We start from the raw sequence: 27,546 nt of genomic DNA on the forward strand, positions 1-27,546 counted from the left end.
ATGTCCCCAGCAGACAAGGCTGACAAAATTCATTTTGTGAATTTTATTAGCAAATAAGAATTCTCTGTGACATCAAATTCAAACATTACATTTGCTGGGGTCCAATATGGGGAAGTCAGAAGAAATTACAAAAATACAGAATCACTGTCTTAATCACTTTTTAAAAATGACTTGATTTTCACAAACTAAAACATACATGGTAGTTAAAACAACATTGTTTCATATTTCATATCGTAGGTAAAATATCTAATGTTGGGATTCAAGTTCTGTGATCCTGAGGTATTGTGAAAACAACCAGAGTTCATGTTTAGATGTACAGTAACTGGGTAACTTTGCAGCAAGGTTGTGGTTGCCATGATAACAGTGCTCGTATTGTGATGTCATGTTGATATCATGGTATGGTTGTTAGGCAGCACTAGCAGGACAGGAGTGTGGGGTGACCCCCATCAGAGAGAAGGCGGTACTGAGGTCCAGCTCGTCGGTCACATGACCCTTGATGAGATGAATGTTCCGCATGCATCCTCGGAATGAGCTCCTGGTGGTCAGACAGTTCTGCTTTACGCCAACTGAGGAGGAGGGGGGGGGGAAGCAAGGGCAGGAGGAGGAAAGAGAGAGACAGGAGAATGAATGTGAGCGTGATGAATTGCAGAACATGAACAAAGGCGTGTGCGCGCGCTAGTGTGTGTGTGGGGGGTGCGTACCAGGGAAGCCCCCCACGTAAACGGGGTCGTTGGTCTCGGCGGAGGTGGACTGAGGGTGGGGGTTCTGCGTCAGGGTCGTGACCCCATCCAGGGTCAGTCTCAGGTTGTTCTTGGTCTTCCTGGCCAGCATGGTGTGCCACAGGCCGTCACACAGCCGGGAGCCGCGCACCGACGCCACCGATACGCGACCCGCTCCGTTGTTCACGTGGAACACCACCTGAGGGGAGGGGGGAGGAGGGAGGAGGGGGGAGGAAGGAGGGGGGTGTAAAGACATAAACAAAAGAACAAGCCACTGTTATTTCAACATCGTTTCTGTTAAGACGCCATTCACAGAGCCACGTGAGGGATCCCCCTCGGCCCCCCCCTGTCTCCACCCAGACGGCTCCGCCCACCTGTCCGTTGGTGATCTCCAGGCCGATGGCGTCCACCTTGGCGCTGCTCACCCCCAGCAGCACGCCCTCTGGTGCCCAGGTACGGAACTGCAGCGACACCGACACGTCTGAGCCCACCTTGTAACCGTCACGCACTGCAGATGGAGGAGACTCGGTTAGAGACACACACTCACTCTCCTTCCTGAGTGTGTCTAATGTAGAGGAGGACACAGGAGGAGCTGGAGGGGGAGGTGGAGGAGTTAGAGAAGGGACTCACTGAGGGCGGCGTGGCCCGACCCATTGAAGAAGGAGCCCTTCTGGGCGTGTGTGAAGCAGGGGGCGGAGCCATGGTGGGCCAGGGGATTCTGGGTATTGAGCTTCACACCGTTCAGCATCACTGACTGAATACACCCCACCAGACTGTGGGTCACCTGTGAACAGAGAGAACAACAGCTCTATAAGCACTAGCTGTGTAAAAGAGTGTGTGTGGGGATGTGAGTGTTTGAGCGTGTGTGTAGGTGTGAGTGTGGTTGTGTGTGTAGGTGTGAGTGTGGTTGTGTGTGTGTGTGTGTGTGTGTGTAGGAGTGTGTGTGGTTGTGTGTGTAGGTGTGTATGTGTGAGTGTGGTTGTGTGTGTGTGTGTGTGTGTAGGTGTGTAGGAGTGTGTGTGGTTGTGTGTGTAGGTGTGTAGGAGTGTGTGTGGTTGTGTGTGTGTGTGTAGGTGTGTAGGAGTGTGTGTGGTTGTGTGTGTGTGTGTGTAGGAGTGTGTGTGGTTGTGTGTGTGTGTGTAGGTGTGTAGGAGTGTGTGTGGTTGTGTGTGAGACCCACGTTTCCTATCTTCTTGGCGGTGTAGGTGTGTGGGAGCCCTCCCAGATACAGCTGGCTCTCTACATCCAGAGTGTTCCCTCTGATCTGGACCGCTGCTGAAGACTGCCCGTCCACACTCAGCACCGCAGTCTTCTTGTTAAAGTCCGTCTTCACCTACACACATACACACACACACACACACACACAGTTTAACAATCGTTGTCATTATAGATGAGGCCTGTGTCTACCCGTCCCTTCCCAGCATGCCTTGGGGCTACCCACCGTGTGCCAGTGTCCATCGTTGACGAGCAAGGGGAGGGAGGCGGAGGCAGGGCCCTTGCCCAGGTCGCAGGTGAAGACCAGGTGTCCCCCCTGCAGCTGCAGAGTGGCGTAGTCCATCTGGTTGGCATGAGCCATGTAGTAGAGCAGACCACTCTGGACAGAGGTACGCACTGAGAGCTTCAGAGAGAAACTAGAGGAGAGAGGAGAGGAGGTCACTTGACCAGGCTTGGACAAACGTACTGTGGACTAGCTATTGCGTGTTTGTTACTATCTGTGTGTGTGTGTGTGTGTGTGTAACATGATCTCTGTTGAATCTCAGAAGTGCATGACCTCCTAATGAATAATAGATTCAAACAGTTAAGAAGCACTCTGGCCAAATACAGGAAATAATGCAACCCCATGGGATAGCTCTCAGTACTGAATGTTCGCCATGGTTACCTCTTCCTGACATGGTTGGGATGGATGCTCACAACCATGTGACTGTGTCTGGAGACACCAAAGTGGTGGGCGTCGCCCATCACGCCAGGCTCCTCCTCCTCCGACGCGCACTACAGTGAGAAGACAACCAATCATCAAACAGAGCGTGTGAGTGTGCCAGCGTATATGTGAGTGTGTGTCTGCGTAAGAGTGTGTGACAGTGTGTGTCCTACCGCGAGGGACCCTGGTGTGAGCGTGCTGAGCCCTGTGGGGGGTGGGGGTGGGGGGAGGGCGGGGGCGGGGTCGGGGGTGGGTTCCGGCTCTGGGTCGTCAGGTATGAGGATCCTGCCAGCCCTCTCCTCCAGCAGACAGCTGTCCAGGTCCACCCCCTGGTACCGGGCCGCCCTGGATAGGTCCACTAGCCTGGGGGACAGAGCACACACAGTCAGAACCTCACACAAACACACACATACACACACTATGTATGTGTGTGTATGTGTGTGTACACAAGACACGAGTAGACCAGGAGGCCAGGAGACTGCAGGTGCTCCTTACACGGCGTTGAGGGCGAGGTTCCTGAGGCAGCCGTGGAAGGAGGCGGTGGTTCTGAGGGCGGCGTCTCCCTCGGCCGGGGGGAGGCCTCCCAGGAACACGGCCGTCAGAGACAGAACGGCCCGCTCAGACGACTGAGACAGACGCATCGACTCCTGATGGTCCTCATCCACCCGCACTGTCAGAGTCCTGAAAGACACGCACACCACTCAAGATAGGACAAGCCTGCATGCCTGTCTGCTATTCTGACCCCGAGTCAGGTCTCCCAAGGGGAGTCTCCATGGCGACACTCACTTCCGGTTCCTGTGAAGGATGAGAGAGTGTTCTAGCCCGTCGGAGAATGTTCCGGTCCGAGGTTTGACCACCGTCTTGTGGACGCTGCCCCCCTCCACGATGCACACCTGCACCTCCAACTTCCCCGAAACCAGCTGCACTGCTAGGAAGGGCTAGAGTACACACACGGATCCATGTCAAATTTACATTTACATTTAGTCATTTAGCAGACACTCTTATCCAGAGCGACTTACAGTAAGTACAGGGACATTCTCCCCGAGGCAAGTAGGGTGAAGTGCCTTGCACAGGGACACTACATCATATGTACGGCCAGGAATCAAACCGGCAACCATCTGATTAAAAGCCCGATTCCCTAACCGCTCAGCCAGCTGACCCCCAAATCTATGTCTATAAAGTACATTGGTGTCAGATCTAGACAGGTGTATATCTACCTGGCGTGTCTGTCTGCGCTGGCGTGTGGCCGCCCGGCTGAAGCCGGCCAGGATAACGCCAGTGTCGTTCCTGGTGGAGAAGGTCAGAAACAGCTCCCCCTGCTGGCCGAGGGCGACAGGACCCAGCTCCACAAAGCCCTCTCTCAGCACCGACACACTACGGATAGGCTGGAGCACAAACACACACAAACATTTGAACTAAATGTTTTTTGTTTTTTTTCTTTCTTTAGTTGATTTTGTGCTGCTGGAAAAGAGCCATGTAAAGAGAGGTGTGTTAGTAGGTGAAACCTAAACCAAACAAATGCGCGGGGTTGGATGGAGAGAGATAGAAGACAGATGGATAGAGAAGAAGGGATGGAGTCTTTAGATGGAGATGGATGGACAGAGAGGAATGAAGCGGGTGCAGAGAGGGAGAAGGTGCTCCCAGGTACCTCCAGCACACAGCCTTTCTTCACGCCGTACGAGTCTCGGAGCAGGTCGAAGTTGGAGCGGGCGATCTCCATGTTCTTGATACAGCCCACATATGAGCGGGCCACCACCTGTCTCCTGGGGAAGGACATCATCAGAGATGGTTCCACACGCATTAGGAAGATCGAGCCTGGATTGAGCCAATGGCACCTGTCGTCGCAGTTCTCTGCGTACCTGATTGGTCGAGACATGGGCAGGCCCCCGATGTAGATTGGGTCACGGTCGGAACGGTTGAGGTCGGAGGCGGAGCCTGGAGACTCACCCTCCAGGATCTCCTTCTCTGACGAGTTGTCAGCAGCCATGACTGACAGGTAACCTAGGAGACGTGGAGGGAGAGGAGGGGTTAATGTGACATCACAGACAGGTAACCCAGGAGATGTGAAGGGAGGAGAGGGGTTCACCTTTGCGCTTGTTCCTCTGCAGGGTGATCTTGTACCAGACTCCAGTGTTGTAGGCTCTCGTAGAAGTCAGAGGCAGAGGACCTGACCCTAGTTCAAAGGTCAGACGTACCCTGCCCTCCACAAGCTCGATGGACAGGAAGTCCCTCTGGAACACAGGAACACACACGTCACTCACTGTGCATCACTGTGTGTGTGTGTATGTGTGTGTTTGTGTGTGTATGTGTGTGTGTGTGTATGTGTGTGTGTGTATATGTGTGTATATGTGTGTGTGTATGTGTGTGTATGTGTGTGTGTGTGTGTATGCGTGTGTGTGTGTATGTGTGTGTGTGTGTATATGTGTGTATGCGTGTGTGTGTGTGTGTGTGTACGCACAGTGCCGTTGGAGGCCAGGTAGAGCAGCAGGCCGTTGGGAGAGAGGGTCTTGAAGAGCAGGACGATGAAGGTGGCGGTGGGGCGAAGAGGCTTCTCCAGCACTGAGTACCCACTGCCGTCAAAGTGGAACGATGTCTCCTCTGACTGGGGGCTGGAGGAGGGAGGATGGGGAGAGGGGAGAGCAAAAGAGGAGAGAAGGATGAGGTTAGAGAGGGAGGGAGGGTTTGGGAGGAGAGAGACGAATAGTGTGTGTGTGTGTGTGTGTGTGGGTGGGTGGGTGGGTGTGTGTACCTCATGAAGCAGCCCTTGCAGGCTCCCTCTCTCTCAGCATAGTTCCACAGGCCGATGTTCCTCTCGTTGAGGACAGCGTCGCCTAGGCAACCCCGGAAGAACCTCTGCTTCAGCTCTGGAGGAGTCTACAGAGAGAGAGAGGAGGAGCTGGGTCAGAGGGGGAGGGGCTATGGTGGGGTGGGAGGAGTTAGACTGTAGAAGGAGCTAGGCCAGAGTAGGTTGCTTCCCTACCATGATCCTCTCCCCCAGCCCTCCCACGTAGATGAGGGTGGAGTTGTTGACATCCATGACAGTAGCGTCTCCCGGTGACGAGCCCTTCACCACCCGTAACGGCTCAGTCTCCAGCCGGTGCACTGTCAGGCTGCCATGACGACCAAACCTGGGACCATGGTGACAGAGCACACACGTGTCAGAACCATGATGGAGATTTGTTGTGTTGATCTACTGTGTTGTACTGCGCTCTACTGTATCATATACCGTGTGACGTTGATGCAATGCCAGCTGTTGTCGTTGATGGTGATGTCAGGGTGTTCCAGACGGGTGTGGCCTGACCCCGTGTTCCACAGCAATGCCACCTTCCCAGCATGCATCTCTAAAGCCAGGTAATCCACCTGACACACACAGGGAAACACAGAATTAAAGTTAAGTCTGTGTAAGAGTGGGTTTGTGTGTGTGTGTGTGTGTGTGTGTGTGTGAGTAAGCCTCACAGTGGCGGGGGAGCCCATGTAGAAGAGCAGGTTGTCAGGCTGTGTTGTCTTCAGCGTGAGGGTCAGACTGTTGTAGTTGCTGGAGGAGACCTCTGGTCTGTACGCTCTCACACAGTCCCTGTTTGCCTGCACGGCCACCTTGATCTGAGGAACACACACACCAGCGGCGGAGGGTTAGAGACTAGGAGACTGCGTGCGTGCGTGCGTGTGCGTGCGTGCGTGTACTGACAGAAGCCGCCTGCTTGCGAGCCTGGTTGATCATCTCTCTGATGTCCGACAGGTTGCGTCCCAGGTTTTCTCCCAGCATCCTTAGCGGCTTGAGCCGCTCCATGAGCCTCTCTGTCCGAGACTCCGCCTCCTGGAGCTTCTGCTCGGCAGCGCTCGCTGGACACACGGAGGAGATGACGTCAGCAACCACAACAACAACAGCCTCTCACTCTCCACAGAGCGAACACTGCCTCAGGCACCTGGGCTCATCCAAGTATTTGCCCCCACCCCCACCCCCTGTGTGGTCGCTCCAGACCCACCTGTGCTGTGTGAGTCAGACACCAGAGTGTTGGTGGCTGTGACGGAGGTGTTGGCCCGGGCCACGGCCGCCCCAGACTCCTCCAGCCTCTCCCTCAGCAGCTCCAGCCTCTCCAGCGCCCTCTGCAGGCTGGCCCCGGCCACCGCGATCTGCTGCTTGGCCCCCTGCACCACCTCGCTGGTCCCGTTGGCCAGGCCGACGAGCAGGGCGGAGTGGTCAGGGAGGAGCCGAGAGGCGTTACGAACGCTCTCTTTCACCACGGCCAGTCTGGATGAGGCGGCGGTCATGTTGACCACAAGACCTGCAAAGAGACAAATACACAACTCCCAACATCACATTGGTGTTTCCAGTTTAGGTGTCTGTCTGACTGACCCTCAGCAGTGTGTGTGTGTGTGTGTGTGTGTGTGTGTGTCAGACTCACCTTCAGCAGTGTGTGTGTGTGTGTGTGTGTGTGTCAGACTCACCTTCAGCAGTGTGTGTGTGTGTGTGTGTCAGACTCACCTTCAGCAGTGTGGTTCAGAGCCAGACTTTCCTCCAGGACGGCGATGCTGCGCTGGACTGTCTCCGCCCCCTGCTCAGTCAGTAATGGCTGTGATTGGATCGTCTAAAACACACACAGAACGGCCAAGTGTTTAACGGACGAGTTGTTTTGATCAAACGGGGGCGCATGGAAAGAAGCTGATGTATCTCTGTATGCTGAAGGAAGCCATAAAGTAGATATGATCTATAACGTATCGGTGTGGAGTTGGTGGAGTGGTGATGGTACCATGTTGAGGGCCTGGTCACTGGCGGCGTGAGCGCTCAGGGCCTGGTCCTGCGCCGCCTGGACGTCTGTTCTGATGTTGCTGTTGGCCTGGGCGGCACTGGTGGCGTTCAGGGAGGAGTTACGCACCTCCGCCAGCAACCTGGACACACACACACACACACCACGTCAGCTTCAGAAACCCACACACGTACACACCCTCAAGACACACACACATCCTCATACACGACCTGTGCAGCTCAGCAGCCTGCTTGCTGAGGTCTTGGGCGTGGTCTTCTGCCCGGTAGACCAGCTCAAGAGCATCTCTGCTCCTTAGGTCCATCACCAGGCTGTCCACATGCTTCCTCAGCATGGGCCGGCACTGCTCCACCTGCTCCCTCGACACCTCCAGCTGCTGCAGGCACACAAAACAAACACGCCCTGTCAGAACACCCACTGTAGTCAGCTGGTTTGGGGTGTGTTTTATTTACTAACTCAATTCAGAAAGTGTCTTGGGCTAAAAAATATTCCTATTTGAAAAGCTTGGGAGGTTTGTACATGTATCGCACACACGTAAAGTGTATACGTCATGTATGAGTCCTGTGTGTCTTTGTGTCTTTGTGTGTCTCGTGTGTGCAGTCTTACATAGGTGATGTTGGTGGTGTCCTGGACCAGGTCGACGGCCTCGGCCAGGATCTCCTGCATCTGTTCCAGCTGCTGCTCCAACGTCTGGTTCTGTCTGCTCACGTTCTGCTGGAGGTCCTTCACACACACACACACACACACATTCACACACACACACACACACGTGGACACATATACATAGTGTAATTAATTACGAGTCATTCAGTTTGATATTAGAGATTTGGACATATCACATATTATTGTTGTTCTTCTTATTGTAGTAAGTGATGTGTAGAGTGTGTATCCTGACCTGGCAGAGGGCCTGCAGGGTGGGTATGCGCTCTAGAAGAGTGTGTGTGAGGTTGATCTGCTGGCTGGCGCTGCTGAGGAGAGCGCTGGCGCCCTCTAGCTGCTCTGAGTGGAGGGACAGGGAGGAGGCCACGGCCTGGCTCCGGTTCTCCAGCGCCCCCTGCTGGTCCTGGAGGTCCTGCTGCACCACCTGGAGCAGAGCCTCAGCATCCCTGCTTGGCAGAATGCATCTGATTGATTGTGACTGGTGACTGGGTACGAGCGCAAGAGGTTTGAAAGAGATGTGGTCTATGCCTGACCTTTGTTCCTTAGCAACAAGGGTGCTGCTGGGAGTGAGGTCCACCTTCCTGATGCTTTCCAACATGACCGCCGCCTCTCCCAGAAGACGCCTGCGATTGGCCTCGTCAAGCTTCGCCTCCTCTGTTCTATTCAGATGCCCCGCCTCCTTTGCCAGGGCTGGACCAATCAGGATTAGAACAGTGTTCAGCGGTTGGCAGCATAAACACACGATGTTGATGTTTTTATTCTTGTTATCGTTGTTGACCTACCCTGAATGCTGGTGTGAATGTTGTCGATGTTCTCCAGGAGTAGTGTACCCTGGGTAAGGCGACTGAAGGTGGACCGGTCCACTTCCTCAACATCAGCTGACAGACGAGTGGCCTGGCCAATCAGAAGATGGGGGTTTGAGACCAGCCGCCAATCAAACAGAGGCTGGATCACAGAGCCCTCCTCTGGGTACCAGTCCTCTAACATACAGACATGCAGTGCGTCTGCTGTGAGCAGCGGGCTAACCTGCTGTCGTCATGTTGTTGAGGGAGGCCTACCTGCTGTAGGAGGGAGTTCATGGTCCTGTTCAGGTCGCCAAGCTGTGCCTCAGCTTGGTCCAGATGATAGGCTGGACTCTTCTCCCAGGACAGCAGAGACTGGTGGAGAGAGGAGGAGTGATCAGGAAGTAAAAGTTTTATGAGTTTGAGAGTGTGGCTCATCACATCGGTGTGAGTTCAGGTCTGGCGTGGAAAAGCGTGGTGTGCGTGTGTGTGTGTGTTGTCTCACCAGGACGTCTCTGGTGTCGTTCTCAAGGGAGACCAGGACCATGTAGGGCGCCAGGATGACCCCGGTTAGGTTGATAGACAGGAAGGAGCGCTCCACTTCCTCCAGGTCGTCCAGCAGCACACCCGTACACTGATCAGCACATGCTGGAAAACAGGCAGGTTAGGACCTCTAGATTGCTGTGTTGATTATGTGTGTGTGTGTGTGGAGATCAGGGTACACTCACAGACACACACGTCTCCTTCCAGGACGTGTCTCTCCTGACACTGATCACACAGATGACCTCTGACCCCTGGCCTGCACTCACACTGGCCAGTCAGGGCGTCGCACGCGGCGTGGAGCGACCCCGACTCGCTGCACTGACAGGGCTGACAACGCCCCCCCGCCAGCGAGGGGTTACCATAGTAACCCACCGAACACCTGTGTGCGGGGAGAGAGAGCTCTTGTTAATCAGAGACTGTGTGTGAGGGTCTGACCGAGTGTGTGGAGTGTTCGGAGTGTGTGTAGAGGAGTGTGTGCTGGGTAGAGTGTGTCACCTCTCGCAGTAGCGTCCCTCATAGCCAGGCTGACAGGCCTCACAAAGGAAGTCTCCTAGCAGGCCATCCAGAGCACACGTTGGACTGAAACTACACACACACACATATAAATCATGATAACAGATCACTTCCTCTATCACTGCTATCCACCTATATGAAGGTTTCAAACCTGTTCAACTAAGAGAGCATAATTAACATGGGGGAAGGTGTACCTGTTCTCCTTCAGGGGGCAGGCACAAAGGGAGCAGTCACTGACTGAACCCTTCACCTGGCCATAGTACCCTGGGGCACACACGTTACAGTGCCCCCCGGCAGTGTGGTGCTGGCAGCCCTGAGAGACGAAACAAACAAACCCACCATGTAAACAGATGATGAATGTGTGTGTATGACAGCTTATGGCTGAGTGTATGCTTGGGTAAGTGTGTGAGCATCCCTGTGTGTGTGTGTGTGTGTGTGCATGCATCCCTGTGTATGCGTGTGTATGCATGTGTGTGTGTGTTACCAGGCATTCCCCAGTGTCTGTGTCGCAGGCCAGGCTGTGGTTGCTACAGCGACAGGGCACACAGGGCTGCATGAGGGGCCTCCTGGAGACTGTCAGGTCCAGCTCTGACACGGGCTGGCGGTAGTACCCTGGAGCACACTCCTATTGGACAACACAAAGGGGGAGGGGCTATCACTGACCGATACAATACAGGATACTGTGTGTGTGTGTGTGCGTGTGGATGTGTGTGTGTACCTGGCAGGACAGTCCAGCGTAGCCAGCAGGACATTCACAGCTCTCTATCAGACTGGCCACATCCCCTTCTTCAGAACTGTCCTCCACATCCAATGCCGTTTCCATGGTGATGTTGGCAATCCTACAGAGACACACAGGTAGGTCACGTGTGCATGCGTGTGTGTGTATGCGTGGGTGTGTGTGTATGCGTGGGTGTGTGTGTATGCGTGGGTGTGTGTGTGTGTGTGTGGGTGTGTGTGTGCGTGGGTGTGTGTATGCGTGGGTGTGTGTGTGTGCGTGGGTGTGTGTGTGTGCGTGGGTGTGTGTGTGTGTGTGGGTGTTCTGACCTGCTCTGCTGCATCCCTGTGCCATAGGAAGCCTTGATGATAACGTACTCTACTTTGCTGAGCACAGACAGGAAGTCAACATGGCTCACAGCCTTCTCTGAGACCGAGTTAAAATACTTCCACTGGTGCTGTGGGACACAAACACACACACATACATTCACTCAACAGTAACTAACACAGGACCTGAGAATTCAGGTTAAACTAGCACTTCTTATGACATAAAAAACTAGAGCCTTAATTTGATCTTCAACAACTGTGATGACTAAGGGTGTGTTTGATATGACATGCAGTGCTTCAGTACCTCAGTGAGTGGGACATCTTGGCGCGTTCTGACCCCGTTGTCGGGGGCGACCAGATCGGTGTAGATGACCAACTTCCTCAGGTGTCCTCCCCTTATTAGAACCTGTGGCTCGTGATTGGCTAGTCCTGTCCCATCCTCGGCGTAGAACGCCACGGAGTACGACAGCCTCCCGCCATACGACAGCAGCTGGAGAGCAGGACAGGGATCAACTATGAGTGTGTGTGTGAGTGTGTGTGTGTGTGTGTGAATGAGTGACTGTTTGTGAGTGTGTACCTTGTTTCCTTGGTATTGTGAGGGCAGCCTCCAGTAGTAAGGTCCAGTCAGCGTGTGTGTGTGTATCTCCCTGGTGTCCAGCAGCATGTCTGCCCCCTGCTGGTAGACCCCCTCCACTGCACCCTGCAGCTGAGACTGACTCACCAGCCTCAACAGCTCTGGATCCTCACCCAGAGTAATCTAAACACACACACACAAACACATTTCACATAAATACCATAGCTTGATTCTTAAGACTGTTTTTCTATCTCTCTCTCTCTCCCTCTTTCTCTTTTTACCCTCCCCATCTTTCACTCCACCCTCTCTCTCCTTCTCCGTCCCTGAACCTGGCACGGCGGGCAGGAGGCAGCAGCTTGTTGGCCCACACAGATGGCTCCTCCGTTTCAGAGGACGAGGCAGCATCTGTTTAGGCGTCGCCCCCTCCGCCATCCCCATGGCGACCAATTAAGAGCAAACTAACGAGCTCCACTCAGCCTCCCTCAGTGTTCTAACGAGGACACGGAAGGTGAAGGCGGTAGCGTGTACGTACCGGCGTCCTGACCATCCCTCCCAGCTCCTCGCAGACAGGGGAGACCCCGGAGCAGTAGCAGGGGCTGCACCCCGCAGGGTTGTCCCCTGACAAACCAAACGTACCCGTAACACATTCGTCACAACCTGCTCCGCCCACGTTGACCTGCAGAACACAGAGGCAGGGGAAGGGGGGTTTGAATAACGTCGCTCTTTCTCCACCACTTTCTGTCTCTTACACACACACACACACACACACACACACGCGTGTGCGCTCACACACGCACCTTGCAGAGGCAGGCCCCGGTCTCCTGACAGTCACACACTCCCAGCTCAGCATCACAGAACTCCTCCTGGGTGCCGTTGACGTTGCAGTTACACGCCTTGCATTGTGGGTAGTCCCGGTGGCCCTTGGCACAGCGGTCACACCTCCTGCCAGAGAACTCCGCCCTGCACAGGCAGTGACCGCCGGTGAGGTCACACTGGAAGGAGGAGCTACCGGCCTCGCTGCAGTCACATGACTAGACAGGAAGCAGACAGGAGTAGATCAGTGAGACAACAGGCCCAGACTGACGAGACAGAGAAAAGGTGTGTGTCCTTATAGACAGACAGAGTGAGAGATGATAGAAAGTGTCCCAGGGTGGTACCTTGCATCCTGACACGGGGTCGTGACCCCAGTACCCCTCCTCACACATCTCACACTTCTCCCCCTCGGTGTGGGGGGGGCAGATACACTCCCCCGTGTCCCGGTGACAGCTGCCATGGGTGTGGGCACAGTCACACTCTGAGGCAGAGGGAAAGAGTATCATATCAAGGAGAATCATATTTTCTTAGCTTCGGTTCAGTGTAAAAAACACACCATTGATTGGGGTGACTGGTTACGTGATCTTACTGGTGCAGCCGTTGTCTTGGTAGTTGTAGTAACCGTGGTGACAGTGCTCACACTTGTCCCCGGCCACGCCCCCGATGCACTGGCAGCGTCCCTCCTCATCACATGACTGGGAGAGAGAGGCTGATTGGCTGCAGTTACAGGCCACACAGCCTTGGCCACTAAGCAGGCCATGGAAACCATCCTAGCAACAGAAACCAGGACAACAGTGTTACTCCAGGTTCCCTCCTCCTCCTCCTCTCTCCCGGGTGATCCACCTTGGCTCCGCCTCCTACCTGACAGTGATCACACTTGTCCCCGTCCACGTTGGCTCTACAGCTGCACCGCCCCGTCTCCTGGTCACACATCCCAGAATACGAGCCGTTTCCATGGCAGCCACAGGCTGGAAGAGATGGGAAAGAGACAAGAGGTCATCAAACACACACACTCGCCAGGATGGGTGACGCTGATCGGAGGTCACTAACTACAGCCCACAGAGGTCAGGGGTCACATGCAGAAGATCTGGTCATATCTAGACAGATGTCATGTGATCTATTACCATGGCGTCACTCAGACAAGGTCGTTTTTACCCAAACCAGTATTTTGTCTAGTCTTGAGGTTTGGCTGTAACCCTGTAGACCAGACACTGACATATCGCCTCAACATTCTCTTCCAAATCTTCCAAGGCCGCAACAACTCTTACGTTGGCAGTTCTTGGCAGTGATGGCGTCTCCATAGTAACCGTCCTGGCAGCTCTCACACTGGCGCCCGCTGGTGTGACCAATGCACTTCAGACACGCCCCTGTGACACTGTCACAATGGCCCGCCTCCCGCCGGTCCACGTTGCCGTTACAATCGCACACCTCACACACTTGGCCAGGAACCGTGGGGTCGCCGTGGTAACCGTTAGCACACCTGAGGGCAGGGAAGGGGAGGTCAGAGGTCAGGGTAAGAGCAGGAAGTACAGACAGGAAGGGGAGGCAGATGGGTCAGGATTGATTCATATTCTCACCTTTCGCAGTTGGTTCCTGTATATCCTAGCTGACACTGGTCACATGACGCCTTCCCAGGCTCCTCCAGCACACAGGTGGGGCTGAAACTGTAACAGGACACAGAAGCACAATGAGGACATCACACAAACCTGGGATCAGCTGGCTAACTAACTAATTAGCTTCCCTAATCACTGCAGTCATTCTCTGTCAGAGGGACAGCTTATGTTACCAATGAACAAAACTATTGTGAAAAAACAGTCAGCTTGTGGTGGCAGCCATACTTGTTGGAGTCGAGAGTGAGCGGGCAGGCACATCTCTGGCAGTCCTCGGGAGTACCCTCTGTGGCATCGCCATAGTAACCAGCCTGGCATTGGTTGCAGTGGGGCCCTGTGGTATTGTGGGTACAGTCCTGGAGAAGATTTAAGGAGACAGAGTCAAAGTAAGCAAACACACACATGCCATTACACTGCAGGGCACTCTCCACGGCAACAATAAAGGTCTAGAACGTTTCCTGGAATGTGCGAGGAAGATCCTGTCCCACAGACAGACGTCCTGTGTGTTTGGTGCCCCTGACTCGGTCTGTAAGCAGAAGCTCCTTCTTCAGCAGCAGTCATATCATAACCATATAGGAACATGTAGAGAGGACCATGTAGAACATAGACCTTAACTCTCTATGACCTCTCCTGTCATAACATGGAGCAGAGGATACACACTACATACAGAGGCTGTCTGGTCTCCTCTCCAACCCTGCTCCTGGATAGCTACCCTGCAGGAGGTCTAATCTCCAACCCTGCTCCTGGATAGCTACCCTCCAGGAGGTCTAATCTCCAACCCTGCTCCTGGATAGCTACCCTCCAGGAGGTCTAATATCCAACCCTGCTCCTGGATAGCTACCCTCCAGGAGGTCTAATCTCCAACCCTGCTCCTGGATAGCTACCCTCCAGGAGGTCTAATCTCCAACCCTGCTCCTGGATAGCACACAAACAGCTTCCACTCCAACCCATGCCACAAAGCCTGGACGTCTATTACGTCTGAGTGTACGGAGGCTCACTTGGCAGGCGCCGCTGATGTCACACTGGGAGGCGTGTTCGTTGCACTCACACGGGAGGCAGTTCCCTCCGAACAGGATCCCGTCCACACGGTAGAACCCTGGGACGCAGTACTGCAGGGAGAACACACACACGCAGGAACAGCACAGCTCTGTTAGCACTTCACTGCAACATGCAGCCGTGTTTCAAAGGCAGGTTCTGTGTAGAGCTAAGCACTCTCTCCTCAGTCATGTGACCTAGGTGCTTACCTCACAGGAAGTGCCTGCGTAGCCCCAGGGACATTCACACTGCTCTACGGGCCGGGCCAGAACCGGGTTTGCAGCGTTGGGGTCCGCCATGTCCAGAGACACAGAACTGAGCCTGGAGGAGGCAGAGGGAAAGTGGCAGGGTTGGGAGAGGAGACTATTGTAGCTTATGAAGACCCATCCTGGAGGAGAGGAGACTACAGCAGCCTATAGAGACCCATCCTGGAGGAGAGGAGACTACAGCAGCCTATAGAGACCCATCCTGGAGGAGAGGAGACTACAGCAGCCTATAGAGACCCATCCTGGAGGAGAGGAGACTACAGCAGCCTATAGAGACCCATCCTGGAGGAGAGGAGACTACAGCAGCCCTGTGTCTCACCGTATGGCACCCTGTGCCGAGGCGTTGAGGTGGGCTCGGATCCGGAACCCGGCCAGGTCGGCCAGAACCGTCATCACCTCGTCCCTCTGGATCTGCCTCCCCGACACCAGGTCCACAAACGCCTCCGGAACCATCTCCACGGCAACGCGCTGCTCGCGTAGGGGCGTGAGGAAGACCTGGTGGGGTGGGGTCTGGAGCAGCCTCCTCCCATTCCCCTGGGACACACACACAACCACGTAGACACACACACACACAACCACGTAGACACACACACACACACACACATGGGTTAGAATCAGTAGGCTGCCTGGCTGGAACAGATAGGCGGAGTTCCTGCTGGTGACCTCTGAGGTTAGGGTCAGGGCTTACCTCTATAATCAGGTCAAAGTGCGATGGCAGAGTCTTGTCCTCGTTGTCAATGGAGATGTCGTAGGCGACGCTGTAGTTCAAATAGCCTCCGTAGGACGCCAGCTGGAGAGCGTATGGGGGGGGGGGGGGGGAGAATGAGGGCCATGTCAGAGATGATTGGTTAATATAATTGGTTATTATAATTGGATATTGTAGCAGCTCTGATCTCCACAGGCTAACGAGGAGCTGAAGCTTGTTAATACAGAGATTAATACACTCTAATATTAATTACTGACACCCTGGGAGAGAGATAAGAGACAGTAGAAACAGGGGAGAAGAGGAGAGAGTCAGAGAGACAGAAAGAGAGCGAGAAAGAGGACAGAGCGAGGGAAAGACAAGGAAAAAGAGGGGTTTAGGGAAAGAGAGACAAGAGAAGAGAGGTAAGAAAGAGGAGATGAGAAGAGGAGATATAGAAGAACAGAGAGAGGAGGAGAGAGAGAGGAGGAGAGAGGGACCTACTCTGTTCCCCAGGAAGGAGTCTGGCGCTGCCCAGGTGGAGATGTAGGGGTTGGCAGGACCAGACGTGGTGTTGCCGGGGACGATGAGGTTGTTATCGTCAGCGATGGGGGCAGTGTGGACTGAGGAAGTGTGAGTTGAAGGGAGGAGCCAACCGTTGGATACCACCACCTGAAAGAGAGAGTTTGTGTATGTATTTATATGTAGTGTATGTGCGTGTGTGTGTGCTGTATTTCTGTGAGTGTGTGCGTGTGTGTTACCTGTGAGGTAGACCAGGGGGAGCTCTCACAGACTCCAGACACACCAAAGCAAAAGCACTCAGTGCAGCCCTCAGGGTTGCTGCCCTGCAGGTTGAAGAAGCCCTGCTTACACAGGTCACAATGGGCACCCATCACGTTCTCCTGGAACACACACACACACACACACACACGACACAGTCAAGAGGAGAACACAGAGTAAGGCTTTCCAGAATATAAACATACTGTACACAAATGCCTACATGCATATATATACACATAAATCCCTTTATAGTTTGTACACACACACATGCACATCCCTACACACACAGGGACAGTCAGGTGGTACCTTGCAGATGCAGGGGCGACAGGGGTCAGTGTTGAGGCTGCCGTCCAGGCTGCACTCACAGCGAGAGCACAGGGGGAAATCTCTGTATCCAAACGCACAGCGGTCACATCGCCGGCCGGCAAAGCCCTCCTTACACACACACTGTCCCACCGGCAGACCTGCACACACACACACACACAGTATGTGCTCAACACGTCTAGTTTAAATATGAGAGAGAGAGAGAGAGAGAGAGAGAGAGAGACAGAGGGAGAGGGAGAGGGCTAAGAGATGTGTGTGTGTTGGCGTGTTGACCTTGGTCTGGCTTGGCGTGCTCCTCGTCTCTGATACAGACCGCAGACTGGGACCCTCGCATGTCACAGTCACACTGCTCACAGGGCTCCTCGTCGTAGGGAGACACCTACACACACACACACACACATATACACACCACACACACACACACACACACACACACACAGGGAGATACACATTCCACAGCTGTAGAACTCATAGTCTGCTGACACACTGTCCTGTACAGAGACACTTACAATGGCCGGTCTGGGCTGTGTAAGTAACTAGGGCCACACACACTGAGACGTTTTATTGGACTAATAATGTGAGACAGTGAGGAGTGGAGGACAAAAGCTGTGTGGGGTCTGGGTGGGGGCAAGAGAAGAGAGGCAGGGAGGGGTAGAGAGAGGAGGAAGGGAGGGAGAAAGAAGAGGAGGAAGGAAGGGGGAGGGAGGGAAGGAGGGAAGGAAGGAAGGAGGGAGGGAAGGAGGGAGGGAGAGGAGGATGAAGGAGGAGGGGTTTACCGAGAGAGGTCTGTAGAACCTGTCAGCACAGGTCTCACAGTTGACCCCTGTGGTGTTCTGGGTGCAGGAGATGCACACGCCCCCCCCTTGCAGACGACCCTGCATGTTGATGCTCCAACCGCGCTCAGCCACCGTCTGGTTATAGTAGCAGTCCTCTGCCTTGCCATGGCAGTTACACTCTGGGGGAGGGAGGGGGTGGAGATGGGTTAGAAAACCAGCAAGCCTTAGTAATTATATAATGTCCATGGTCCCTTGCGGGGTGGAGGGCTGTGTGTGTATGTGTGTATGTGGGGGGGGAACTCACTCTCACACGTGGTCCCGAAAGAGCGGGTTCCAGGTTGCCACGGTTCCTGGTGGTATCCAGGGCAACACTCGTTGCAGCTCTCGCCACAAGTGTTATGCTCACACTCACACTGTAACTTCTGATTGGACAAGACACAGAGAGAGGAGGAGTTACACATACGCAAACACACATGAAATTCCTATTTGTGCACCCATCACATGTGTTTTCTTATCCCCCTGTTAACGTGACAGCCCCTTTAATGAGCTGGCACTCTCTGGCAGTACCCACAACTAACAACCTGGTCCTGCCGATATAACCTTCAGAAACAGTTCAACAACAACTAAATCACTTAACAAGAGTGAACTTGAGGTGACCCCATAAACAGTGTGTGTTGTTGTCTGTTTTTGTGTGTGTCTGTCTGTCTGTGTGTGTGTGTTTGACACCCCCAGCTCCCTCCCAGAGACATTGATTTAGTGTTCCACTCTGAGTGGGGAACAAAAGATGATTGACAGCTCTTGTGTGTTTTTGGGCAGGCGGGGCGGGGGGCAGCCCTGGTTACCTTGGTGACGGGGTCCAGGGGGCAGCTCTGGGCGTGGCCGTAGCAGATGCACATCCCTCCCACAGAGATGTCCTTGATGGAGTAGTAGTACTGGAGACACACACGTACAGCCCAAACACACACGTTAGTACAGTACTGCGGAAAATATCTTGCAGTTCAGACAACCATGGTCAGATCCTGTCCCTGGCTGTGGTCCGATCCTGTCCCTGGCTGTGCCTGTGCGCGTACCCGGCGTGTGACGATGGGGTCCAGCTCCTTGGGGTCCCGGTGACTGAGGGTCATGAGGTCGGCATTGAGCGTGCGTATTCTCTGGAGGCGGAGCCTGATGTAGCGGGCGGAGGTGAAGTCCAGCAGCTTAGGGGTGAGGTCATCAGCACTGGGGCGGCCGTTGATCAGGGAGGTGTGGATCTGGGAGAGGAGAGCGGGAGGTGGAAGAGAGGAGAGCGTGAGGTGGAGGAGAGCGGGAGGTGGAGGAGAGGAGAGCGGGAGGAGGAGGAGAGGAGAGCGGGAGGAGGTGGAGGAGAGCGGGAGGTGGAGGAGAGGAGAGCGTGAGGTGGAGGAGAGGAGAGCGGGAGGAGGTGGAGGAGAGCGGGAGGTGGAGGAGAGGAGAGCGGGAGGAGGAGGAGAGGAGAGCGGGAGGAGGTGGAGGAGAGCGGGAGGTGGAGGAGAGGAGAGCGTGAGGTGGAGGAGAGGAGAGCGGGAGGAGGTGGAGGAGAGCGGGAGGTGGAGGAGAGGAGAGCGTGAGGTGGAGGAGAGGAGAGCGGGAGGAGGTGGAGGAGAGCGGGAGGTGGAGGAGAGGAGAGCGGGAGGAGGTGGAGGAGAGCGGGAGGTGGAGGAGAGGAGAGCGGGAGGAGGTGGAGGAGAGCGGGAGGTGGAGGAGAGGAGAGCGGGAGGTGGAGGAGAGGAGAGCGTGAGGTGGAGGAGAGGAGAGCGGGAGGAGGTGGAGGAGAGCGGGAGGTGGAGGAGAGGAGAGCGGGAGGAGGTGGAGGAGAGCGTGAGGTGGAGGAGAGGAGAGCGTGAGGTGGAGGAGAGGAGAGCGTGAGGTGGAGGAGAGGAGAGCGTGAGGTGGAGGAGAGGAGAGCGGGAGGTGGAGGAGAGGAGAGCGTGAGGTGGAGGAGAGGAGAGCGGGAGGAGGTGGAGGAGAGGAGAGCGTGAGGTGGAAGAGAGGAGAGCGTGAGGTGGAGGAGAGGAGAGCGGGAGGAGGTGGAGGAGAGGAGAGCGTGAGGTGGAAGAGAGGAGAGCGTGAGGTGGAGGAGAGGAGAGCGGGAGGAGGTGGAGGAGAGCGGGAGGTGGAGGAGAGGAGAGCGTGAGGTGGAGGAGAGGAGAGCGGGAGGAGGTGGAGGAGAGCGGGAGGTGGAGGAGAGGAGAGCGTGAGGTGGAGGAGAGGAGAGCGGGAGGAGGTGGAGGAGAGCGGGAGGTGGAGGAGAGGAGAGCGTGAGGTGGAGGAGAGGAGAGCGGGAGGAGGTGGAGGAGAGGAGAGCGGGAGGAGGAGGAGAGCGGGAGGAGGAGGAGAGGAGAGCAGGAGGAGGAGGAGAGCAGGAGGTGGAGGAGAGCAGGAGGTGGAGGAGAGGAGAGCGGGAGGTGGAGGAGAGGAGAGCGGGAGGAGGAGGAGAGGAGAGCGGGAGGTGGAGGAGGAGCAGCAACGGAGTAGAAAAGGACAGGAGCGAGGAAAGGGGGAGCAGAACACATTTATGAAAATTAGAAGATCTTATATAATATGTATAATATTACATGTCCATAATGATGACCTCAGCAGTACCCCGCTGCCCACTGTCTCCATGGTGACCTACCTCTCCATGCTCCAGGGGTACCAGGCGGGAGTAGTAGGACGTACAGATGACCTCATCGTCTCTCTTGTAGGTGGGCGGGCCCAGGCGGGGCGTGATGTTGTAGTGAGTCAGACACTCTGTGTCGCTGATGGCATAGTACTGCCAGGGTGTGAACTCCACACCGTCTAGAGAACGTTCCAGAATCCAGTTACCAGAACGGGGCGAGTTAGCTGCCTTGATGATCACATAGGCTACCTGGAAGATCTGGAGACACACACACACATAGAAGCTGAAATACACACCCCTACACACACGTCAACACAGCAGACACTGTATTGTGACTTCCCAGAGTATAGACAATGTGTGTAGGAGCAAGGCTAGCTGATAGAGAAGAGAGATCTTCGTGTTACTGTGGAGCTACAAGGTCTCATTCTAATCAGGTTTAGCTCACTCTGACCCTCAAAGACACACACACACACACCAACACACACACACACACACCAACACACACGCACGTGGCTCTGTTAATGTATGACCGTACTGACTGTCACATGACATCTAGTCAAAAAGTGTACAAGGCCTTCTGGACTGTGACCCCCCCCCCCCCCACACACACACTGACACCCACTCTCTCCCTCTCCCTCTTCTCTCCAGGGGTTTGAGGCCTAGCCTAGCTGAGCCAGCTACTTTGTAAATCCTGTTTCTACAAACACACCAAACAAACCCCCTTTCATCCAGCGCTGCCCCCCCCCACCCCCCCCCCCATCTCCCTCTAACCCCTCAGCCACCAGTACTCTCCCTCCCTCACCCAATCCCGACCAAATAACCAATCGAGTCCTGGCTATGCCCCCTCCCCCTGGAGCACTGCTGCTTAACATTCACACAGTAGATCACCAGGGATCACCCCTCTCACACCCCCTCACACTTCCCAAGACTCACAGACAGAGGTGACCTCAGGAATGTACATTATGATTGATCTCGTTTCATATGAAAATAATTACAAGGATGTTTCCTGCAATCTTAAAACTGTGTGTGTGTATGTGAGAGAGAAAGAGAGGGAGAAATGAAGAAAGAAAGAGTGAGAACTATTTGGATGCTTGTTTACTTGCAGCTTAGCTACAGCGAGAGGACACTTTTATCCTCACAGAGCCAAATATTTCTCCCTTGTTCTCTTTTTCCTCCACGTCTCCCCAGGACAGTTGATGAGTGAGGTTGAGGGTAGACAGAGAAGTCAGATTAAAGCTAACAGAGATATCAGAGACAGCAGAGTGGTTTTCCAGCTCCTAGCCCCCAGCCACTGGTTAACTTTCATCCAGTTATGGTGTAATTAGAGGTGATTCAGTTGCTAGGGGACAGGAAACAACTACTCTGATGTAGGTCCTTGTGTATGTATATCAAGCACTGAAGGATGGAAAGGAGAAGAGAGAGAGACCAGACAAAAATATATCAGAGAACTCTAGAGGGTACAATTTCTGAGGAAATTGTAAGGTGTGCTTGATATAGCCTAGTAAACCTATTGTATAAACTTATATCAAATGTTGAAACATTTGGAGAAAGACAAGATATTTGATACATACATTTTTCATCTGATATGTCTGTATATTAAAGTATGCATACTTACTATTGAAGATTGCACAGATTAAAAAGCATACAGCATAGAGATACCAGAGAAAGAAGAGATAGAAGAGAAACCAGAAAAAGAAAGAGAGAGACCAGAGACTCCCAGAGAGACCATATTAACCAATATCTCAGACATAGTCCCACCCCCCACTGCCACAGTCTCTTCATCCCATTACCAGGACCTTACTAACCAAACAGGACAGACACCATTTGGCTCTCCATCCTGGGCCCCCCAGGAAGCAACGCTCTCTCTCCCTCTCTCTCACACACACACACAAACACACACACACTTACACACACACAGACACACACCACAAACACACACACACACTTACACGTAGCCTCTGCTGTCCAAACAGCCCTAGTCTACTCAGCTGTGTTGGCTGACACTGTCCTTCACCGAGATCTCCAGCACCTCCACCCCCTCTCTTATACACACACACACACGCTACCTCTATCTGTCTCTCTCTCTGTCTTTGCTCTGTTCCCCTTTCTCTCGTTCCTGTTGTCTCCCATCCAATGTCCCCCCACCCACCTCATCCTCCTCCCTCTTCAACCTCTCCTTCTCCTGCCCTCCTAGTCCCCATTCTATTCTTTGTGTTGTCCTCCCCCCTCTCCTTCCTCCACAGGACAAAAGGCCTGACTCATCTGCTGCCTGCAGCAAAGCGACAGACCATGCCACACTATTGCAACCTAGATTCAACTGGTTCAGTGGTCAGGCAACAGGCGAGACACCGAGTGTGTATGTGTGCTTATGCGTGTGTGTGGTTTAGCTGTCTCAGGCCTGTTTGGACCAGTCCTCCCAGACTCTATCTGTACCAGACATTACCTGAGGCGCTGGACACGTGTGTGTGTGTGTGTGTGTGTGACAGAAAGAGACTCCTACCTGTCTCAGGTCCAGAGTGATCGTAACCCAGTGGAACTGTCGTCCGTTCTTTATGCTGGGGCTCTGCCACCATCTGTTGGTTCCGTCGATGGCGTTGGTGATTGGATGTTGCTCTGTGATGGAGAGGGCAGACATGGTTAGCGACGTGTGAGTGATGCTTTACATCTGGAGTATGTTAGCCCTCCAAGCCTGCAGCCATAGAGAGGCACGTCGGTGTTATACGGCTGACTCATCAGTCTGAGAACGCACACACACACAACGGCACTGCTACTGCTGGGCTGAATTATCTCCAGCTCTCTTGAAGGAAGGGTTCAAATGACTAGGATGGTACTGGGTCCTGTGTGTGTGTGTGTCCTACCTTTGGGGTTGCTGCTGTTGGCGTCGCAGATGCGGCATTGTGGGTTGCGTATGGGTCGTCCCGGGACGTGCTCCACCAGCTTGCAGTACATCTCCGGCTCTGGGTCTCCACACGTGGCGTTGGTGCTGATGTCAGCGTTACTGGCCAGGTTGGTCAGGATAGCCGGGAAGAGGCCTGGGGGAGGGGGGGGGGGGGGAGAGGACACCGAAGGTAATATGATATGGTAACTGTCACAGTCCAGAGATCTCTATCTGTCTCTCTCTCACGCACACAACCTAACCTCATTTCTTGCAAATCTCAGGCACAACCTTCACTCGAAACACACACACACACTGGCCCCCACATGCTCCGTTATTTACATGCACCATTGCACTGAAATGACCAGGTGTGGGACAATAGACAAAGACTGCTACACAAACATCCACACATACGCAAACACACACAACCACACACACAGCCCCAGCCTTTCTTAAGTACTGCTTTGTATTCCTGCTTCTCCTCCCAGACCCCAGTCTGACTGGGTCTTATTAAAACTGCAAGAGGTTATAACTCCATCCATAATAACAGTCTTCATCCAAGGAAAAAAAACACTGGCCCAAAACCCCTCCCACCAAAAAACTCCAAGATAGATATATCCTAACTCAAACATCTCCAAGGTAAATTTCTCCTACTATACCTCAGGGATCTAGTCATTCCCAGGAGAGCAGAGCCTCAGGGTCACTGAATGTTAATCCCAGTCCTGATTTTAAAGCTGTAATATAATAGAATACCTCTGTTTATCTTTAATCCCTCCACTGTTCCCTCACAAGCATTCCTGAGGGGCCACAAAAGCCCCACAGCCACACATGCTTAGGTAAGGAGTCTTTGGACTAATGACAAGGAACATTAAAGGCTAAATTAACCTGGTTCAATTCCTGCACTGGATTGTTTCCAGTCCTAGACTTGTTTGACACCACAGTTGTACTGGGTCCTAGGGGTCTGTCTTCATTTGGTGGCCCCCAGAATAAGGGTTGTTCTCTGTGCCAAAGATGACGTAGATTAATTATATTTATACAGAAGGTAGTTATCATGGCAAAAAAAACTCTGAGGATTTAATATATCAAAAAGCTCTCGTCAGTGAAACTAGAACAAGCAATTTTGACATTTGAAATGATTCAAAGCACAATTACTGTTTTAAATAAACAGTATCATGCTGTCACATATGGAATCATTCATGATGTCAGATCTAGCAGAATATGGAAGCAAGGCAGAAGGCAAAAATAAAAATATTTTTGATAAAAGTTTTGTATAAACTAGAAACCTTTGTGTGAAAAGGTTTTGAAAAGCTTGAAAGGTTGAACAAATATGTTTGGCCAAAAAGGATTAAACATTTTTTTTTCATCATTGAGTACTTGATGAGGACTGTACTGTACTCTCCTGTACTCTGCTGTACTCTGCTCTGCTCTATTCTGTTTAGGCTTCTCTTTTCTCCTCTCTCCTCTCCTGTCACTGTGTGTGAAAAGGTTTTGAAAGGTTGAAAAAGAAAATCAAAGAAAATGTTTCAGAAAAACTGGAAACTTTTGGTGTTGTGTTGTGTGTGAACAAAAAGTTTTGAAAGGTTGAAAAAATATTTCTCAAAGCGTACCCAGTATTATCTGAAAGTTACACAGACAGGTTAAAGTGCTTGTCTTTCCTTGCTGCTTGATACTATGTGTTTCTGGAGTCTTAATGATTAACACCTAGTAGCCAGGTCAGGAATGAGGCTGGAGAACACAGTCTGGGGGGGTTTGGTCACTCAAGGCCAGAACACACAGAGACTAATTCAGTCATATCTATTCAGTGCTAAACAGAGAGCTGGGAAAAGGAGTTGAGACCAGGGAGGGGAGCAGAACACATCAGTGTGTTTGCTGAGCTAAAACATACTAGCTGCTTAATGACTCTTTCTTTATGGGGACAAGTAGAAGTAGCCTTAAACTTCAAAGTTATATTGTGTGTGTGCATGTGGACGCAAGACAGTGGCAGGCCTATAGGACATGCACAGAGATTATAAATGATCAGATTCTATCAGTTCAGTGGGGATCTTCTCTGAGACATGGGGTGATTGGAGCAAGAGTAACAATACAGGTGGAGATATGAAGCTTTGTTCTAGAACCAGTGCTGGGCTAGGCTTCTCTGTGCTAGAAGCTTCCACATCTTCTCTGTTCTAGATCCCCCCACACCTTCTCTGTTCTAGAACCCCACACACCTTCTCTGTTCTAGAACCGCCCACACCTCCTCTGTTCTAGAACCCCGCCCCAAACCCCCCATCTCATGACTGACTGAAAGCCAGATGGTCGAGATAACAACTGACACAATCCCACTGATCTCTGCTGCGGCATCCAGAGATAACATTGACCAGAGCAGTGTGAGGTACGACTCCAAACTCTGGGCTGTTTCTCATTAGCAGGAACCCTGGTATCTGATGCCTGTGGGGAAAGATACCACCAGTCTAAAGGGAGCTGCAGGTCAGGAGACTCATAGGATGCCCAGGAAGTCTGGAAGCCCAGCCAGGACGCTTCAGATCCCATCAGCTCAGCGGCTCACAAGTTGTAGTTTGTAGTCGTGGCAAGTTTAAACTAATCCGATTTTTACTGCTCTCCTCCTCTTCCTCCTCCTCTCTCAGACTGACATGGCCTCCAGCCAAACTCATCTCTCCTCTGTCATTATCACAGAACTCCAGGCCACCCTCAAACACACACTCACACACTAGACAGAGTTGACGGTGACACATCGTTCGGGATTGTATGAATAATCTAGCCTGGGTGTTATAACCCGCTGAGGCCCTAGAGTCCCTCAGGTGTTACTATTGACAGCTCTAATGGCCCGGCAAACAGATGGGGGCAGACCATCCTGGTCCTGGAGATGGGCAGAGTGGGCAGCTGTGAAGGGTCTGTCTGGTGTGAATCCTGGGGGACCACCCAGAAAGTGCTGGAAGAACTGGACCTGCACACACACAGCCAGGCCAGGTCTGCTCAGGGTAAACTGGGCTTGGATAGGCCATGCTGGGCTAGGTTGTGCTAGGCCAAATTCAATCTAAAGTTTCCCTGACTTATCAATTTAACTTCTCAATTTATGTGGTACAGTCACTGTACCACATAAATTGAGAAGTCTATGCAGACGGAGTGTGGTGCAGACGGATTCAGAAGATTAAATTGAGAAGTCAGACTTCTCAATTTATGTGGTACAGTGACTGTACCACACAGTACAATTGACTTCTCAATTTATGTGGAAGTCAGGGAGAAATGCACTCCGTCTGCACCGACACAATCTGCATTAAAACTTTTCCTTGATGACCACTCGATTGTCATGGCTATAGGCCTGTGTAAGCCCGCTGCCGGAGGGCCCTAGTCCGTTAGCATGACTGTGCGGGACCTAGAATCCGGGGGGAGGCGGCGACTTTGTCATTCATCAGCATTACAATGGGTTGGAATTCCTCTCGTGGGAACCTCTTAAGTAAAGACCGTTAGGAATGAACGCTGCTAAAGTGACAAAAGTAATGAAGGATTTACAAAAACGCCGATTTAAAATAACCTGAGTCCACTCACTATGATATTAGGGGTGTAATAAGCAGTTTCTGACTTTATTCCCCCTTAAAAAAATAAACACTTTTAACTGTTTCTTTTTGCAACAGAAATGAAGTAGGCTATTTGTTCAACAAACACAAGTATAAACGTTGCCTATCGATGCTTTTCATACATTAAACTGAATAAATGGGATAAGTCATGAGCGGTAAGAGCCCAGGCGAGCTTTTTACAGAACTTGATTAATCACTCAACCACAATATTCAACTCAAACCAAATAATCTGTATAATAATTAAATTAAATAATGCGCCAGATTTCATGTAGCCTATCATTGTCTTCAACACAGGTGCATTTACTATCTAGCAAACAGCCGTTGGTATAGTTGCGTCCTCGTGGAGAGGGGACAGATAGAAAGTGCAGAGTCGGGAGGAACTGTATTATTTCCAGCTCACCTCTCTGCTGGCACTCCACAGTAGCTGTCCACAGCATCGCGATCACGCAGAGTACCCGCATCTCTCTCAGCGTGGAGATCACGGCTTCTGCTCCGATCCTGTGGTAGGCTATCTAGGCTACTACAAATATAAATCAATCAACTTTAGCTAAAGTCCTGCAGAAGTCTTTCTACTTTATACAAGTCAACAGCCAGTCTGCGTCCAGCACTTTCTCTCTTCCCTCTCCCCTCTCCCTTCTCTCATTCATTCAACTCTAACTTTTGTCTCTACCCCTTTTTTT

General features: G+C 52.7%; 1 protein-coding gene across 1 annotated transcript; it reads right to left on the reverse strand.

Moving 5' to 3' along the window:
• Positions 1-34: 34 nt before the first annotated feature.
• Positions 35-27,546, reverse strand: lama1 (laminin, alpha 1). The gene is made up of 62 exons (XM_062479719.1): positions 27,267-27,546; positions 23,275-23,448; positions 22,917-23,029; positions 20,432-20,674; positions 18,870-19,049; positions 18,642-18,731; positions 18,104-18,221; positions 17,800-17,978; positions 17,297-17,402; positions 17,006-17,163; positions 16,681-16,821; positions 16,424-16,591; positions 15,926-16,027; positions 15,557-15,771; positions 15,181-15,292; positions 14,935-15,045; positions 14,165-14,292; positions 13,904-13,990; positions 13,595-13,806; positions 13,188-13,294; positions 12,916-13,096; positions 12,671-12,807; positions 12,311-12,544; positions 12,046-12,189; positions 11,517-11,696; positions 11,244-11,429; positions 10,943-11,070; positions 10,617-10,737; positions 10,383-10,523; positions 10,093-10,211; positions 9,881-9,970; positions 9,571-9,764; positions 9,348-9,490; positions 9,119-9,217; positions 8,843-8,954; positions 8,594-8,750; positions 8,296-8,506; positions 8,007-8,123; positions 7,613-7,776; positions 7,386-7,524; positions 7,121-7,223; positions 6,621-6,920; positions 6,323-6,477; positions 6,094-6,237; positions 5,864-5,997; positions 5,618-5,765; positions 5,387-5,511; positions 5,096-5,246; positions 4,724-4,868; positions 4,497-4,638; positions 4,286-4,400; positions 3,855-4,022; positions 3,424-3,575; positions 3,133-3,318; positions 2,811-3,000; positions 2,599-2,708; positions 2,161-2,350; positions 1,900-2,052; positions 1,350-1,503; positions 1,094-1,227; positions 702-918; positions 35-566 (listed from the first exon to the last, which is right to left on the reverse strand). Exons 1-62 carry the CDS (start codon positions 27,325-27,327, stop codon positions 406-408), a joined length of 9,279 nt encoding a protein of 3,092 aa, XP_062335703.1. The 5' UTR covers positions 27,328-27,546; the 3' UTR covers positions 35-405.

Source organism: Osmerus eperlanus, chromosome 15 (genome assembly GCF_963692335.1).
Source record: "Osmerus eperlanus chromosome 15, fOsmEpe2.1, whole genome shotgun sequence".
NCBI lineage: Eukaryota > Metazoa > Chordata > Actinopteri > Osmeriformes > Osmeridae > Osmerus > Osmerus eperlanus.